This window comes from Alosa pseudoharengus, unplaced genomic scaffold (genome assembly GCF_046254945.1).
Source record: "Alosa pseudoharengus isolate Yale_2024_CS ecotype anadromous, Long Island Sound unplaced genomic scaffold, YU_APseudo_1.1 YU_APseudo_1.1_scf_1, whole genome shotgun sequence".
Taxonomy (NCBI): domain Eukaryota; kingdom Metazoa; phylum Chordata; class Actinopteri; order Clupeiformes; family Clupeidae; genus Alosa; species Alosa pseudoharengus.
In genome coordinates, this window is record NW_027468564.1 from 28,640,041 (window position 1) to 28,657,540 (window position 17,500).

A 17,500-nucleotide genomic window follows, 5' to 3' on the forward strand; every position below is an offset into this window, starting at 1 on the left:
ATATATAATAGATATATTTATAATATAAAAATACTTTCATTATTTCATCACCTTGTAGGTCTCATTTTTATTATATGCCTCGAACAGAAATTATTGAAGCATCTTTGCCAAAAACATGTGCCACTGTCACCATCATAGATGTGAGGTACTCTAAGCATAAATCATCTTTTGTGTTCCTAACAAGTTAAATGTCTGCTTTCTTTTGTCCACCCATGTCTAACTAATGCCTTTTTACTTGATATAAATGAACATTCATTTTAACCTGCACATTTTTTCCAGAGCATTGATACATATCTTTGATTGATGCCAATTAGTTTGTTGATTTTAGATACAGTTTACATCAATGATTCTGAGCAAATCAGAGGCAAATATTGTCTGTTAGTCTGTTTTGACTCACTGTAATTTCTGCCAATTCTTGATTGTTATTATCTTGACAGAGATGGACAGTCTCGCGGACAAGCTCTGTGGTCTTGCGTGGGTAGTCTTTCACAGTGAGCGTGACATCAAAGGCATCGCCAGCGTAGTCCTGGGCCTCCACCAACACCCTCTCTGGGCCACCCACCCTCAGGAGGTTAGGAGCCGTCATCACATAGCTGAGGGGTCAGGGTTGAAAGGTCAAAGGTTAATTAAGAAAAGGTAGGACAGTGAGATGTAGCATACCTGTTGTATGAGTGAATGTCCAGTGCAAAACTTGCAACAACATCACAACCATTTCCTTAATTTTTAATATATTTTACATGTTATATTTATTTTTCCTGACAACTATTAAATATGTCTACTGTTGTCTAATATTATATAAGGTACCATTACAACAAATGTGTGTAATGGTGTGTGTTCACCTGTTTGTAATTTTCTGAGAGGCATTATGGAGAGAAAAAGTTAAATATAGTATACGTGTGTGTGTGTGTGCAAAAAACAGAGAAAGTGTTTGCATGAGAGAAATAGAGAGAGACAGTGTTTGTGTGTCTGTGCGTGCGTGCGAATGGTTGTGTGTGTGTGTGTGTGTGTGCGCGCGCATGTGTGAGGTGTGGTGTGTGTGTGTGTGAGGTGTGTTGTGTGTGTGTCTGTATGCACGTCTCTCCAGTGTACTCACAGTGGGTTGCATTGTGAGAGCGAGGGAAGACAGAGCCACAGAGTCGCAGCCAGACGCCCCAGCAGCAGTCTCATGTCCGTCATGTCTCGGCCTGACCGTCCAATCCAACAGACTCTCTATTTGTCTCCAGCTTGAGATATGCTTCAAACAACTCTGGATTTAACAAACCCTGTTTGCAGAGCTGAGGTACCAGTATGGAGAAATGACACTTAATGGAATAGACAACGATGTTTGAATCCCTTGGGAGAATTTCATTAGAGAAACTGTTAATCCACCGTTTACTTGTTGAGCTTCAGAGCTTCTAAAGTGATGCGATAAATGAGCTGGGTTCAGTCTGTGCTGGAGCGTCACATGGGGGTTTAAATGTTCAAACAACTCTGGACATTCCACATTCTAAATGTTCAAACAACTCTGGACATTCCACATTCCTGTTTGCGGGATTGATTAACCAGTGTGGAGAAATGCCTACCTCATGTCTTGTCTGAATCTCGTTTTGGGAGAATATAATTCCAAACTACTGTATGGATTTAGATTTTGCTTGTCTAAAGTGTTCAATGTGATTATTAAGCTGTATTTCTAAGTACGAAACTCTGTTCCTTTTTATAAAAAAACATTGTGCACCTTATAACGTGTCAATCAATACTGTGGATGAACAGATCAAAGTTCTTTGGCCAAACTCTCACTCAGGCGCATGTGCACACACACTCTCTATCTCTCTCTCTCTCTCTCTAAATCACTCTCTCATACACACACGTTGTACACAAAAATACTGACTAACACACACACATACAGACTAACACAAACTTACAAACATGACTCAACATTTTTTTTAAATGACTGCACCAACACATTTTCACTGTATTTAATTATTGCATTGTTACGAAATCATATATTTTTTTCTCTGTGAAAAGGATTACCCAATACATCAAACATCTGGAAATGAGGCTGATGGAAGAACATGCATTTTGGACAGCTAGCAGTGTGTAAGACATCCCCATTCAATGAGTTCAGTACTGACACCCCCATTCACTGACTTAGGTACCGACACCCCCATTCACTGTCTTCAGTACCGACACCCCCCTTTCACTGTCTTCAGTACTGACACCCCCATTCACCGTCTTCAGTACTGACATTCCCATTCACTGTCTTCAGTACCGACACCCCCATTCACTGTCGTCAGTACTGACACCCCCATTCACTGAGCTCCTGTGCAAAGTTTTGAAGGTTTCCGTATTTCTCTTTATTCTCCTCTTCAGTCGGCCAGTACTCCACCCAGGTGCGTTCCCCAAGAACATACTGAACACTGACCATACAAACAAAAACACAATTATTATTATTATTATTATTATCAGTAGTAGGAGTAATAGTAATAGCAATAGGAGTTGTAATAGAAACCTAGTTTTAGTCTAGATCCCTTTGCAATGAATATGGCTAATTATAATCTCTGGTGCTTTCTTGAATTTCCCCTGGGGATCAATAAAGCATCTATCTATCTATCTATCTATCTGCCAGCCATCATAACTACAGGACACAATTGAGGATTCTGCCTCACCTCCCATCTAGCCTTGTGATGTCCTTTCGGTGGCCAATCAGAAGGTAGGACAGGCCTTTATTCAGATCCAAATCATTTCTGCAGGAAGGATGAGCCACAAAGACACGACTTTCACCCATGACTCCAACGTCACTGCCTGTTAGAGAGGAATATAATGACTTACATAATGTATATATATTTTTAAGAAATACCATGTCATTATTTTATTTACATTGTGCACAGTTAAACTAAAACCGTTTATGACGGCTAAGACCGATTGCAGAGATTCTTCTTCCTGTGCTGATCTTGATTTTAATCTATATTACTGATGATGATCGCTAATAACATATCAACCGACAGCATTTGCTTTTCAACAACACAGTTATTGGTGGGGGTGGTGGTACAATGGCTTCAATTGATGCTTTGAAAGAACCTGGTTTGATTCTGCTCTGTTTTTATCTTATAAATACATTTTGTTAACCTGGGAAGCAGATAAATCTGAGAGTTCATTGTATTTGCTCTGGCAGATCTGTCTGGACACTCTCCCACTGAAACAAATTTCCACATGGAAGGAAATCTCAGGACCTGATTACAACCCCCTAATCTGGTGTCAGGTGAGCTGACACTTTTGTACACAACCAATGGCTACGTTGATCAGATCATTATCAAGTGACACGGGTGTGCATTTTCTTTAAATATGAAAAAAAAACACCACATTTTTATTTATTATTTGACAAGAATGATGTGTTTGCTATACTTCAGAAAGGATTCTGTAAGCGTTTAATAAACCAACTTAAGTTGAACTGAGTAATTGACTGTAATCAGACAAAGCAGATGATAGGGCAAAATATTGTTGAACTCTGATGACTTCTCCATACCTTCTTTGACAACCAGGATAACTCGCATGTAGTAGACATCTGTATGAGTGGTCAGATTTGTGTTCTCCACTGTTACTTTGTAAACTGTAAATATAAAAACATCCCCCTAATATCATCATCTCCTTCATCGTCATCATCACTATCATCATCACCATCATCATCACCATCATCATCATTACCATCGTCATCATCATTACCACTGTCATCGTCCTCATCATCATCATCAAATCGTTATACTGTACACACACACACACACACACACACACACACTCGCACTCACACGCACGCGCACACACACGCACACACACACACACGCACACATACACACACACGCACACACACACACACACACACACACACACACACACACACTTACCATAGTCCATACCAGCCTCACATGCTACATACTCTCGTTCCTGGCTACTAATTCCTTCTTTCTTCTGTACACTGCAGCTCTCTGCAGTGAATAAATGAAAATAATAAATAATGTCAAATAAATTCTTAATCAAATGTAGACATATCTTGAGTATTAAGGGACATAGCGGTCATTTCAGCATGTCATACATTCATTATCTGTGTATGGGTCTACAAAAGGTTTTGGTTGACACAACCCCTGTTGCACAAATGATACAGTAGGTCATGGGTTCTATATCCTGGAATGAATGCAAACTTGGTTCATCTCACCTTCAGCACATTTGCAGACATCGTTATGGCAGAGACGGTTTAAGGATCCACCAATCTTTTCGGGGTGGTAAAACTGCACACAATGGTTCTCAAAAAATTAGGGAGGAGAAACAAAACAGAACATTATCTCTCTCTCTTTCTCATGTGTCTGTGTGCGTGTGTGTGTGTGTGTGTGTGTGTGTGTGTGTGTGTGTATGTGTGTGTCTGTGTGTGTGTGTGTGTGTAGTTTTCTTACCGATATCATAGTACTCATACACAGTAACAGCAGCAGGTTGGAGGAGCCCCACATCCGCCATCTTATGTATCCTGAAGGCAATAGTGTCCGGTCTCTTATGAGACACCTGGGAAAGATAGACAGAGAGGTTTACAGATAGATTTACTGTACCATTTGATATGTTAGCTTGTTAAGGCAAATACATGACATTACTTTTTTTAATGTTACTTTGTTATATAATATTGTTCATTTACTTGCATTTTTTGTTGTTTGTTTATTTGTTGTTTTATAACCGTCCTCAGATTCACACGTTACCTTGTCTAAGAAGATGAGGAGTGAGCCTTCCTGTGATAGGATGTTATCAATCTCAAATGCCTGAATGTATCGCTCTCTCCCTGAGGACAGCTGTAACAGGAGACCAGCAGAGAGTGAGGATATCGTTAACCCTTAAAGGAGTACCGTCACACCGGTGTGACGGGAATGTTGAGAAATGAACGTTCTAAAGAACATCTGGGTTCATTGAATTCAACATAGAATTTTAGAACCTTCAATTGTTGCGGAACTTAGAACGTTCAAAAACCTACACCTTTAAGGGTTCTGAGGACATGATTCAGTGGTACGCACTAGAGGGCATACTGGCTGATTGCACATCTGTCTCTTTCAATGACCGCAGTTCTGTACCGCTTCTATGACACTGTATTTATGACACTGTATTTATTTAAAAGAAAACTGTAAAATATACACTACTGGTCCAAAATTCGGGGTCACTTAGAAATGTCCAACCCTTTTGCAATTATGTAGGCACATACAGTAATGTAATCTGAAAACTGCTGCCCTCATTAAAAAAGCAATACAACTAATCTCAGCTGGTATTCTGTCGATAATGGAGTGGAATGAAAATTTCTAAGTGACCCCAAACTTTTCACCGGTAGTGAAGCATGTAATTACCCTGTTGAGGTCATTGACATCCACCACGAATCCTGTAAGTTGGCCAATGCTGAGAACAGATAAGCTGGCATCCTTGTTGTCAGACATATACCTGAGGGAAAATGAAACAAAGTTTTAAAACTAGAGTAATGCCTTCTGATATAAGATGTTGCATATTTTCCCCACTAGTATGTTTGCTAGCTGGGTATTGAACCGACAATCAGTATCACAGCCATGTTAATAATGTGATGGCCAAAGAAATAATTGACATACCAAGTGAACGGCAAATTAATTGAACATGTAGACTCGATGAAACATAATATGCCACCGGGTATCAGAATGCTATGTCATACAATCTACACCATATACCACATTGTAGCTGCATTAAAGTTAGAAATATCCTGGACCAACAACATGGTCTGTAGTTTGAATCTCTCTGTGACCCTCTGCAACCTCAGGTAGTGATCTTCATGACTTACATGATGTCAATCTTCAGGAGGTAGCTTGCACTGGCTCCATATTGTGAAACTACATAGAGACAAAAGTAAGCAACATTAGCTATACTGGATTTATGCTAACTACTCACAGCCATTTGAGAGAAATGCAAATGAAATCGCATGCCTTGCTGCCGAATACAATTAATCGGCCTCTTAGGCTCACTTCAGATGGATGATGCAATCAGTTTGAGTTTGAAATGGAAAGATATGTAATTTACAATGGGAAATTCAGAAACAAATGATGTGAACCCTATGCCATAAGAGCAGGGGGGATTATAATGGACAGGTCTTCATTGATCCCACCTTTAGCCTGCTTTTCCAGAGTCAGATTAAGCCGGAAGTTGCTGCATGCCTTATCTTGATCCGTGGGTGAAGCATAGTACAAGGTCATCACCTTACAGATACAATGCAAAGGTTCAGTCATTAGCATCGCAAAACTTGTAGCAGCACTAAGAAGTTTTGGTTAAAACCAAGCAGCACATCTCATTTTTCATATCATATGCCTCTCCTTTGCTCATATAGTTCACAATGTCGTGCTGTAAAAGTATTTTAACAGTAATCTAAAAGAAACCCTGGCAAGAGTATATAATGAACTGTCCTCATTTATTTATATGTTAATTGGCATTTACATATTTACCGTAAAAAAAAAAAAAATGATTCTGACATACTAGTCCAGAGAAAACTGAACAGTTTAAATACCATATGTCGGGGGAAATCTTACTTAAACTGAACAGTTTAAAAACCATGACGGGGGAAATCTTACTGAAAATGTTCCCTCTCCACTTCCTTTGGCGGTCACAGTCAAATTCTGGTTAAGCTGGAGCTGTGGAAGGAGAAAGCAATGTATTGGTATATTGAATTGGATAATAAATAAAGTGATTTTTTTATATATAAAAAAATAGCTATTGGTGACACACTGGCACTCGTATTGATGTTAGGCATGTGTGTGTAAAAGTGTAAATGTGAATGAATTCTGTGGCTACCTTATCAGAGCGACTGACATAGGCATTTCCCTTATTGAACGTCCACTTGATGGGTTTGCTGCGACCGGACACATCAATGTTGACCTCTAAATTGACTTCATGCAGCATTCGCATGCTTGTCCTGTATTCGGCCACAGCTTGATAGACCATCATGGTGGACTGCAGACAGGAGGAGGGCAAACGAAATGATGATCTCCAGATAAGATCAGTAATTCAGTCAATGAATAAAATTGATCAATGATGTTTTATTAATGACATAAGGAAGATTTCTGAGTTTTAAAAAAGTGCAACCCTTAGAAATTATGTGATGAACAGCATTAACAGTACATGGTTATTTAGCCTCAAATTATACGATGTGATGCACTAACATGAGTTTAGCTCAAATCTTATGAACTAATGTGTAAAATGTGATGTATTTTAGCTACATTTTTACCTTTACAGTAATGGTGCAGAAAAGTGCATACACAGAGTGGTATATCTGAAGTGAAACTGTTTAATCCAGACAGGAATAGGAACGTGCCTGAGAGGAGCTGTCTAATCCAGACGGGAATAGGAACGTGCCTGTGTGAAACTGTCTATGTCTAATCCAGACGGAAATAGGAACGTGCCTGAGTGGAACTGTCTAATCCAGACTGGAATAGGAACGTGCCTGAGTGGAACTGTCTAATCCAGACGGGAATAGGAACATGCCTGTGTGAAACTGTCTATGTCTAATCCAGACTGGAATAGGAACGTGCCTGAGTGGAACTGTCTAATCCAGACGGGAATAGGAACGTGCCTGAGTGGAACTGTCTAATCCAGACTGGAATAGGAACGTGCCTGTGTGAAACTGTCTATGTCTAATCCAGACGGGAATAGGAACGTGCCTGAGTGGAACTGTCTAATCCAGACTAGAATAGGAACGTGCCTAAGTTTTGATACACTCAGTCAGGCATCCTCTCTAAGGTGCGAAGAATTTGCAGACTTCTTCAAAAACAAAGTCATTTCTATAAGGGAGGCTATTGGTAACACAAGTAATATGTTTGATAGTACACCCAAAAATAGCCCCCCAAAATTAAGGTCCTTTAGCACTATTACTCAATCTGAGCTTGGTAAAATTATAACTCAAACCGGCTCCTCAACATGTGTTTTAGATCCAATCCCTACTAGATTCCTTAAAAAAGTATATGATAGCTTAGCTCCCTTTATTCTCAAGGTAATAAATACCTCATTAGAAACAGGTATATTTCCAACTGCTTTTAAAACCGCTGTTGTGAAACCTTTACTTAAAAAGTCAAATCTTGACCATACCAATCTGAGCAACTACAGGCCTATATCAAATCTACCGTTCCTGAGCAAAGTACTTGAAAAAGTTGTTTGTAATCAGTTAAATACCTTCCTCAACGAAAACAGTATCCTTGAAAAATTCCAATCAGGTTTTAGATCAAATCACAGCGCAGAAACGGCTCTAGTAAAAATAGTCAATGATCTCAGACTGGCTACTGACTCAAACAAAGTCTCAATCCTTATTCTTCTGGATTTGAGTGCGGCATTTGACACCATTGATCATAGCATCCTAATTCACCGCCTTGCGAAGTGGGTGCGTCTCTCTGATAATGCTCTAAACTGGTTTCAAACCTACATTACTGGCAGAGATTTTTATATCAGTCTAGGAGATCATGTATCTGAAAAACATGACTTGCCTTTTGGTGTGGCCCAGGGGAGCTGCCTTGGTCCCCTGCTATTTTCCCTATATATGCTTCCATTGGGAAACGTCATACTGTAAGTCAGCATAATGTAAACTTCCATAGCTACGCAGATGATACCCAATTGTATATTTCTGTGGAGCCAACTAACCCAGATGGCCTTTGCTCCCTCACTGCATGCCTAACCTCCATTACTCAGTGGATGAGCCAAAATTTTCTGAAACTAAATGATGACAAAACAGAGGTACTTTTGGTGGGACCAAAACTAAAGCGAGATATTGTTCTTAGTAATCTGGGGAACTTGGCACACCAGGTCAAACCTAAAGGAACAAGCCTCGGTGTCATCTTAGATGCAGAGTTAAGTTTTAAGCCCCATATCAGTAAAGTTACTCAAACAGCCTATTTCCACTTGAGAAACATTGCCAAAGTGCGGCCCTTTTTAACTCAACAAGATGCAGAAAAACTAATTCACGCCTTTATCACTAGCAGGTTAGACTACTGCAATGCACTTTTCACTGGTCTTCCCAAAAAACATCTAAAGAAATTGGCACTCATACAGAACTCTGCGGCTAGACTTTTAACTAAGACTAAGAAGAGAGAACACATCACCCCTGTGTTGGCTGAACTGCACTGGCTCCCTATTTCCTATAGAATTGATTTTAAGGTTATGTTAATTACTTACAAAGCTCTGAATGGCATAGCACCGTCATATATCTCTGAGCTTTTAATATCTTATCAACCACAAAGGAAACTTAGATCATCCAATTCTAATCTTTTAATCATACCCAAAGTGCTCCACAAACAAAGTGGAGAAGCTGCTTTTATCCATTATGCCCCCAAACTATGGAACACCCTGCCTCTGTACATCAAGCAGGCGAGTTCAGTAAGTATTTTTAAAAAAGATCTGAAAACATACCTGTACAGGAAAGCTTTTAGTTAACTCATCTTATCCTGTAGACTACTTTTTCAGATTATTCTACATCTGCTGCTATTGGAGGGCGCAGCCAGCCAGAAGCAGATGGGCTCCCCCTATTAAGTCAGGTTCTGCTCAAGGTTTCTTCCTGGAATATGGGAGTTTTTGCTTGCCACAGTTGCCATATGGCGTGCTTGTGGGGGGTAAGAGGGTTAAGGCTGCCAGTCTTATGACAGAAATGTGATTGATAATGACTGACTGACTATTATTTTGTTACATGCTTCAAATGTAAAGCACTTTGAGCTGCATTCTGTGTATGAAAGGTGCTATACAAATAAAGCTTATTATTATTATTATTATTATAAGTGGAACTGTCTAATCCAGACTGGAATAGGAACGTGCCTGTGTGAAACTGTCTATGTCTAATCCAGACGGGAATAGGAACGTGCCTGTGTGAAACTGTCTATGTCTAATCCAGACAGGAATAGAAACGTGCCTGAGTGGAGCCGTAGCCTCCTCCCTTCCTCCTCTGTGAGTCAAGCCACTGCACGACGTCGCCGGCCCGATCAAACTCCCTCATCCGCAGCAGGGCCAGGAGGGCGTAGGCTGTGGCCTCCAGAGTATACCGGTGACCGCCAGGAACTGGCCACACCAGACCATCTGTAGGAAGACGAGTCAATCAATTCAATTTTATTTTATTTGCATAGAGCCAAAGCCGAAATGCCTTAGAGCAGACATGGAATGGAAAAATTATTTTATCTTGACTTTTGTTGAATATGAAGAGTTCGGTGCATGGCCACAAAGCTACCATGAACCTATTGTCAATCCTTCATTTGCAAATGTAGGAGATTTGAAATAACCACTTAAAAATGTCCAGACAGACTGATGCCAAAAATATGCCTTTAATTATAGGACAGTGGAGAGTGACAGGAAGTGAATGGGAGAGAGAGCAGGGGTGGGATCCGGAAAGGATCACAGGGCGGGAATCGAAACCCGGGACGCCGGCGTACGGTGCAGGTGCCCCAGCCAGTTGCGCCACAGCTGGGGCCCTGATGCCAAAAATAGACTGTGACGCAAACCATATGTCCGATCCCCCCGATTCAGGTTGTTGCTGGAGCCTGTTATGAGGGATCTCTGGCCCCAAGGCAGCCAATCAGCGAAAAGCTCACAATTATTCATGTGGGTGCCAGATAAGCATGAAGGGCGCTAAACAGGGGCGCCGCTAGGGTTGTATTCCATAGTCTGTACCATGCGTGTAGCCTGGACACCAGACTCTCTGACTGTAAGGAAAAGAAATCGAGCAGAAGTACGTAGACAGACGGGGCCAGGCGGAGCCAGGCTATCATGCGTGGCCCAGGGCGCTATTTCTTTTAGTATTTTCTCTTTATCTTCATCTTACACACTCTTTGCTTTTTAGACATTTATCAAAGTGCTGGGTCTGACAACAACAGTAAATGGAACTCTCTTGATACCCACTCTCCAAGTAGGTATATTGTAGTAAAGTCACACATATGGGTCAATCTGTTGTTCACAGGCTGTTAGTCATCTACATGTATGTCCTTCTCACACAGGTTACATGTTTTCCACTCACCATCTAGGTCGTGTTGAAAGAGAATGTCTTTGTGAAGTTTTCCAGAGTCGGCGAGGGCGTAAGAGACTATCGTCACAGCATATGGGTTCTTTAGTGTAAGGATTCTCAGATGCAGGTACCGGGAAGCTTTCCCCATACTCACCAGTCGACTCTGTAATAATAAGACAAACCAAACGGTTAATGGGCACGTTCACAGCAAACCATAAAACTCTGATCTTCTCACTGGTCACTGTTCTCCTCAAACAGATTTGATTAGTTTCAAGTGCTTCCACTGGAAATTATTATTGTATTATTGGCAGGAGCACTTGAACCACGTCAATTGATTGTCCACACACTATATACATATACACACTTTATACAACAGAAGAACAGCAGTGGCAGGCCAACTAGGGCAGCCACCAGAGGAGACTGTGTTGTATAGTATCGTAGTAAGTTTGGCCAAACAGTCTTGTCAATACGGGCCTCAAATTATTGGAACAGCCTTCCTATTGAACTCAGAGAAAGCACCAGCTATCTATCATTTAAAACCACACTCAAGAGATGGATTAAAAACAATCAATACTGCAATCATCAATAGCTGGTTTACCTTATCCTATGTTCTTTGTATTGTACTTATTTTTGTATTTATTTTACGGTCCCTTGCTCTTTTCTCTGCCTTCTTAATTTGCTTTCTATCTTTCTTGCATTATTTTTATTAATGTAATGTGATGCTGTGTTGACCTGCCAAGGGACAATGAAAATAAGCTTTTTTGCTAATTCTGATACATTTTGAGTGTAAACAAAAAAATTTAAATGAATGTGCGTTGTGCCTTTTAAATAAACAATTGAATTTCCCCTTGGGGATCAATAAAGTATCTATCTATCTATCTATCTATCTATCTATCTATCTATCTATCTATCTATCTATCTATCTATCTATCTATCTATCTATCTATCTAAATAAATAAATAAAAATATAAATAAAAAACTGATGCTGATATACTATCACCTGAGGGGACAAATCATGAAATGAGGACAATCAGGTCTCACTCACACTCATGTGCTCTGTGCAGAATCTCCTGCCCTCCTGCATGGCAATGAGCACAAACGCCGTCAGAGAGGCATCAGAGTCTTTCCCATACACTTTGCCCTGCGAATTAGAGGGCATTCATTAAGCGCTTGTTTAAATGGGGAACAGAGAGAAACCTTTATGAAGGTGGTTGAACTTGTGAAGTCCTGGTATTGTGTTGTAGTGTCGGCTGTTTCCTCACAGAGAAGCTAGACAGGCAAGCAGACAAGAGATAGAAAAGAGGATTTTCCACTCTGTAGAGAAATATAGAGGTTGGAAAGGAAAAAGGGAACAGGTAATATTTCAATGGTTATATTTCTGTCAAAATGTGGGAATAATGAAGAGTCCCAATGGTACATAAGACTTATATGCACTGCAGAAATGTACTTGGTGTAATAACCAAGATATGTGTTATTTGATATATAACTCGATACATGCTGGAGCTAATGTCAATGAACCTAAAATCCTAAATAATAATTTTGGTAATTTTGTGCATGAATGACTGCAGTGGCTTTTTTCAATCTAACCTTTTGTGAATATCAATGTATGTATGACTTAATAAGAGGAATAAGGCTAAGCATGGTCCGTTTACATTTATGAACTTTATGCTGTTGTGTTTAGGCAGAAAGGGTTTTGGAGCGGGAAGTTCAGCCCCTAGGAGAGGCTGTGGAGGAGGAGATTGGCCGTTTACCATGCCACTCAACTCACTGTGCTGTCCATGACAAACGTGACTGGTGCATACTCTCTGAAGGACCCGTCCGCCTGCTGAGTGTTGAGGACTAGCCACTGGAGGGCGCTGCACACCAGCTCCTCATCAACACTGATGATGTCATCAGCCATGGACAACACTCTAACCACGAAGGCTGTGAGCCTAAATGCAAGGCAGTAAATGGCAGACAATACACAAATTGTTACACGGTTTGTCATCTTCTCACAGGCCATTTGAAAATGGCCTACATTCTGGCAAGAAGTAGAACGAGATTATTTAATCCTGTAGGCTTGTCACATTAGTTTCTGACAGGAAGAAAAAAGGTAATAGATATATAGACCCTTGAAGTTTGCCTACAAAAAGGACCCAAAACTGCCATCTTTGCCCAAATAAAGAGATCCGGATATCCTCATATGGACAAAAAAGGCAGCTTTGGGTCCCTTTTTTGTGAAGGTGCAAACAGTAGTCCACACATAACTAAGGACTATGGTTGGACTACTGTTTGCACCTTCACCATGACACTCACTCCCTTTAGCACCTCACCAGTCCTGGCCCTGTCACTACAAGCGTCTTATGCTTGATCACCCTCAAGCACATTGGACTTTCTTAATTTAACTTATATAGTGTATTTAGTATTTAGTTTTGTTAGTTTTCTTATCTTTCTTATCTTCTACTGTCATTATTGTACAGTGGAGTTTAGTTATATGTTTATACTTATACTTATGTTTACCATTTCTGCTGTAAGTGCATGTTGTGTGTTATGTCTGTATGCTACTGACACCCTTGAATTTCCCCTTGAGGATCAATGAAGTATCTATCTATCTATTTATCTATCTATCTATCTATCTATCTTTTGTAGGCGAACTTCAGAAGTCTATAAAGGGGAGCGGCTCACCAGGTGCTGCTCGGCGTCTTAAGGAACGCTCCATACGAGCCATCAGGTTTACGGAAACTGCGCTGCTTTTGGTACCCTGAGCAAGGGAACGAGGGGAATCTCAGCGTAAACAATTACATCAAGACTGTTCAAAATCTGCAGTCCAAAACTGCTGGACTGAGTGACTTAGCTTTGCAGGAAAAAAGCAAAGAGCACACTAGGTGTAACTCCTATTTTTCTTTTATCAACATTTCAACATGAATTCTATGATTCTATCTCTATATCTGTCCCTGATCCATTACCCTGATGAAGACATTCATGTTGAAACATTCTTTTCCTTTTCTTGTCAATATCCTGCTAATACCAGTGTCTAAAAAGACTCTTTTGTGTGTTTAGCCATGTTTTCGTCAACATATTCATGTATCCATGCTTCAAAATGTACCATTCTAAGTAAACAAACTCTTCACATGGATATCAAAACAACATATTACATCAACAAATCAAACTTGAGTGAAGATAGTAGTGATTGTCCTGATACCTTAATCAATACAATCTAGAGGCTATGGGACTTACCCATTTGGATGTACTTGACTGCTACTGCTCTTTCGTCCACCCCCACTTTGTCCCACTGATTGGTACGGTCCAGATAATGAGTGGCAATAAGGCTCATTGCCATGTTGACCACATTCTCTTCTCCGTTCCCATAGGGAAAATTAAAGAGAGAGCCCATAGACTCTCCACTGATGGCGTTCACAATGATATCGCTCAACTCCTGGCCTGCACCAAGGCAAAAATAAGGGATAAGAGGAAAAAATATATATTAAGCTGTGGTTCTACACATTTCTGGTGACTTTTGATATTAAGATATCGACATGGACAGACCAGCACTGAATCAGGGTTTAATCGTGTGACATACACATGCCTGAAAGTCGTCGCAGAGGTAATAAAAAATCCATGACACGAGAGAGACTTTCCTGAAATGTACTCATCATCACTGAAAAAAGAGAATTTCTTGCTTGTCTGCTTTAATAGTTACAGCACATATTCAGTGTTTATTTACCTGTAATATAAATGAGTGCCATAATAGCATTTCTGCTTCATTGCTCTGAATGACAACAATTAGATCATATTCCTTTTTTTCATTACTTTTTCACTTCCAAAAAAGGAAGGCTGTTGAAATGTTGCAAATCCAATAGCCTAGAGGCTGGACAAAAGGTACCAACATGTTTCAGCCCCAAGGCAAAGCACGCCCATCTGGAATATGCCAAAACACTCTCCTTATCTGGGTTGTCTTGCTGTATGTGTGTGTGTGTGTGTGTGTGTGTACACACTGTTGAATTACCTTGTACTCGTATGTGTGTGCTTGCCGGTGTGTTTGGCACTTGGCGTCGGAGGTGTTGAAACTTGACTTCACTTCTCTGTTCCCCTCCTATTACCAAAGACACACAGAGGTGGTTGGAACCACAGGACACACATGTAAAGGCATATAAAAAAAATCATTGTTCTTTTCTCTCTCTCTCTTTCTCTATCCTTCTAATATCAGAAAAGTACCTAGAATAATGTCTCTGGATCTGTGATTTGTGTCAGACAAGTTTTAAAAAACCAGTAAAGAGACTGTTAAATTAATTCAAACTACTGTAGTAAAAGGTATTAGTTAAAGTGTGTTTAACAAAGTACTTTAAAAACAGTACTCTTCAGCCCACTCACCGTGCAGAGATGGATTGAGTGGAATTTTGTCGACCTGGATCTTTGTCAGCACTCCCTCAGGCTGAAAGGCAGAAACACTCATCACAGTCCTCAGATCAAACGATATATCGAACATATAATAGGCACATCACATTAGTTATGTCAATAATAATTAACAACTGTGCAATGAACTAAATAATAATAATAATAATAATAATAATAATAATAATAATAATGAAACAACAACAACAATAATAATAATAATAATAATAATAATAATAATAATAATAATAATAATCACACCCATGCATGATGTGTTTGTCATGTTTTTACTCCGCTACCCCAGGACTCACCACTACACGTAGTTCCTTCTTGATGCCATCACCGTAGAATGCGTCGAATACCGCCGCCTTAACCTCAATCGTGTGGGTGCCGAGAATCATGGGAATGACGACGAAGGAGACGTCTCGTGACGTCATGCCCTCCAGTTCCACTGTCGTCTGATAGCTGCCCCTCTTTGAGGCCGCACTGCACACGTGCTCCGTCTCCAACAGCTCCACCCGCACCTATGGCAGGGACACGGAACACTCATACTCCATATCTACCTATGGCAGGGACACGGAACACTCATACTCCATATCTACCTATGGCAGGGACACGGAACACTCATACTCCATATCTACCTATGGCAGGGACACGGAACACGATGGGGACCAACTCATTCTCCATATCTACTCATTCTCCATATCTACTCATTCTCCATATCTACTCATTCTCCATATCTACTCATTCTCCATATCTACCTATGACAGGGACACGGAACACGATGGGGACCAACTCATTCCTCATATCTGTCAGCGTAACCTGCGCTGTGTTGAACCACTCAGCCCTGCACCTGCCCGGCCTCGCACACACAAACAGCAGCACCTCGGATCAGGAGTCAAGCGTGCTAGCAATCAAGCTGCTAGCGCTCACTAGCACATCTCCATTTCCGTATCTATCAACTCAACACACACAGACACACACATATGGCAGGAACAGGACAGACAATGGGGATAGGCTCATACTCTGCACTGCAATGTTGAATTGCAAGTCCAGAATCAAACAACAACCAGTCTATGACTGGTTTTCATGAAATACTACTGCTACCATGTAATCTTACGTTACATCATATTTAATATCACAGGGTGAAAAAAAAAAAAACATGTTGGATATTTCAGATCTTGTTTCTTCTTGTTTGACACTACCAAATAGATTATGGGGACAATCTGTATGCAGGCCCTGTCAACCCTAAGATACACTTCTCATTTCCCTACACACCCACTAGAGATGTGACAAATAAAGGGGGAGGGGTTCTTGTTCACTTTACGTAGCCTACCTGATCACTGACCGCTTGACAGATTGAAATAAACATGAGCCTTAATAACAACAAAGTTGTATTCCAAAGGCAACAAAAACAATATCACGAACATTGTTGTGTACCAGAGTGTACGGCCTCTGCTAACTTTAACGGTACTCTCAGTTTTTTTTGTCCAAAAAGAAGGAAAATATAGAAAGACTATGCTGAGGAAAAACTGAACAAAGCAACAAGCGTTGGACTGAAATTATTGTTTGGTGTGTGGGAGCATTTGAGCTCACACAACCGTGCCTGCACGTACTGTAGGATCCTCCCCATGGTATCGGCACAATTACTTTGCACATCTTAGCGTTAGCACACACATAGTGGACTGTGCTCATTATCTTCGCACATCTTAGCGTTAGCACACACATAGTGGACTGTGCTCATTATCTTTGCTTGTTCTCAGTTGACCCTTCAAGTGCATTAAGGCCCAGGTGTTCAGTATACTGTACAGAATACAGTAATATAAAGTGTCGTTTTAATAAACTTAATTGAATTACCTTCATAGAGTCCTTTGGGATTTTGTGAAGAACAACTGCTGAGTGCAGCAATGTAACAATAATAACTGTGTTGTCATCTACATAATGAAAGAACTTACTTATACTTATTACCGGTACTTATACCTATACTATACTAATAACAACAATAAAAGTTGTGTTGTCGTCTACATTGCTGCCATTACCTTCATTGCGTCCATGTGGTTGTTATGGAGAATGGTTCTGATTTCCAGCTGTTCACCCCGCTTGGCAGAGTGAGGAAGACGCAGGTCGATGAAGAAGCTCTTTGTG

The 17,500-nt window shown here is 40.4% G+C and overlaps 2 protein-coding genes across 3 annotated transcripts in view; both read right to left on the reverse strand.

Moving 5' to 3' along the window:
• LOC143118119 (complement C3-like) overlaps nucleotides 1-1,176 on the reverse strand; it is a 31,299-nt gene extending 30,123 nt beyond the window's left edge. The window contains exons 1-2 of the mRNA XM_076279310.1: nucleotides 1,094-1,176; nucleotides 398-593 (exon numbers count right to left, since the gene is read on the reverse strand). Coding sequence (XP_076135425.1) covers nucleotides 398-593; nucleotides 1,094-1,176 — 279 coding nt within the window. The remainder of the gene's footprint in view (nucleotides 1-397; nucleotides 594-1,093) is intronic.
• Nucleotides 1,177-1,940: 764 nt separating this feature from the next.
• Nucleotides 1,941-17,500, reverse strand: part of LOC143124499 (complement C3-like) — a 26,559-nt gene continuing 10,999 nt past the window's right edge. For both annotated transcript variants that reach the window (XM_076286082.1, XM_076286092.1), the window contains 22 exons: nucleotides 17,395-17,500; nucleotides 15,667-15,879; nucleotides 15,335-15,395; nucleotides 14,970-15,056; nucleotides 14,201-14,404; nucleotides 13,649-13,724; nucleotides 12,753-12,915; nucleotides 12,030-12,125; nucleotides 10,997-11,147; nucleotides 9,902-10,065; nucleotides 6,808-6,966; nucleotides 6,588-6,647; nucleotides 6,128-6,218; nucleotides 5,807-5,855; nucleotides 5,349-5,439; nucleotides 4,716-4,805; nucleotides 4,422-4,527; nucleotides 4,187-4,276; nucleotides 3,879-3,959; nucleotides 3,503-3,586; nucleotides 2,646-2,781; nucleotides 1,941-2,396 (listed from right to left, as the gene is read on the reverse strand). The exon at nucleotides 17,395-17,500 is cut by the window's right edge and continues 34 nt beyond it. In XM_076286082.1, the coding sequence (XP_076142197.1) occupies nucleotides 2,270-2,396; nucleotides 2,646-2,781; nucleotides 3,503-3,586; nucleotides 3,879-3,959; nucleotides 4,187-4,276; nucleotides 4,422-4,527; nucleotides 4,716-4,805; nucleotides 5,349-5,439; nucleotides 5,807-5,855; nucleotides 6,128-6,218; nucleotides 6,588-6,647; nucleotides 6,808-6,966; nucleotides 9,902-10,065; nucleotides 10,997-11,147; nucleotides 12,030-12,125; nucleotides 12,753-12,915; nucleotides 13,649-13,724; nucleotides 14,201-14,404; nucleotides 14,970-15,056; nucleotides 15,335-15,395; nucleotides 15,667-15,879; nucleotides 17,395-17,500 (2,485 nt within the window). In that variant the 3' untranslated portion in view covers nucleotides 1,941-2,269. The remainder of the gene's footprint in view (nucleotides 2,397-2,645; nucleotides 2,782-3,502; nucleotides 3,587-3,878; nucleotides 3,960-4,186; nucleotides 4,277-4,421; nucleotides 4,528-4,715; nucleotides 4,806-5,348; nucleotides 5,440-5,806; nucleotides 5,856-6,127; nucleotides 6,219-6,587; nucleotides 6,648-6,807; nucleotides 6,967-9,901; nucleotides 10,066-10,996; nucleotides 11,148-12,029; nucleotides 12,126-12,752; nucleotides 12,916-13,648; nucleotides 13,725-14,200; nucleotides 14,405-14,969; nucleotides 15,057-15,334; nucleotides 15,396-15,666; nucleotides 15,880-17,394) is intronic.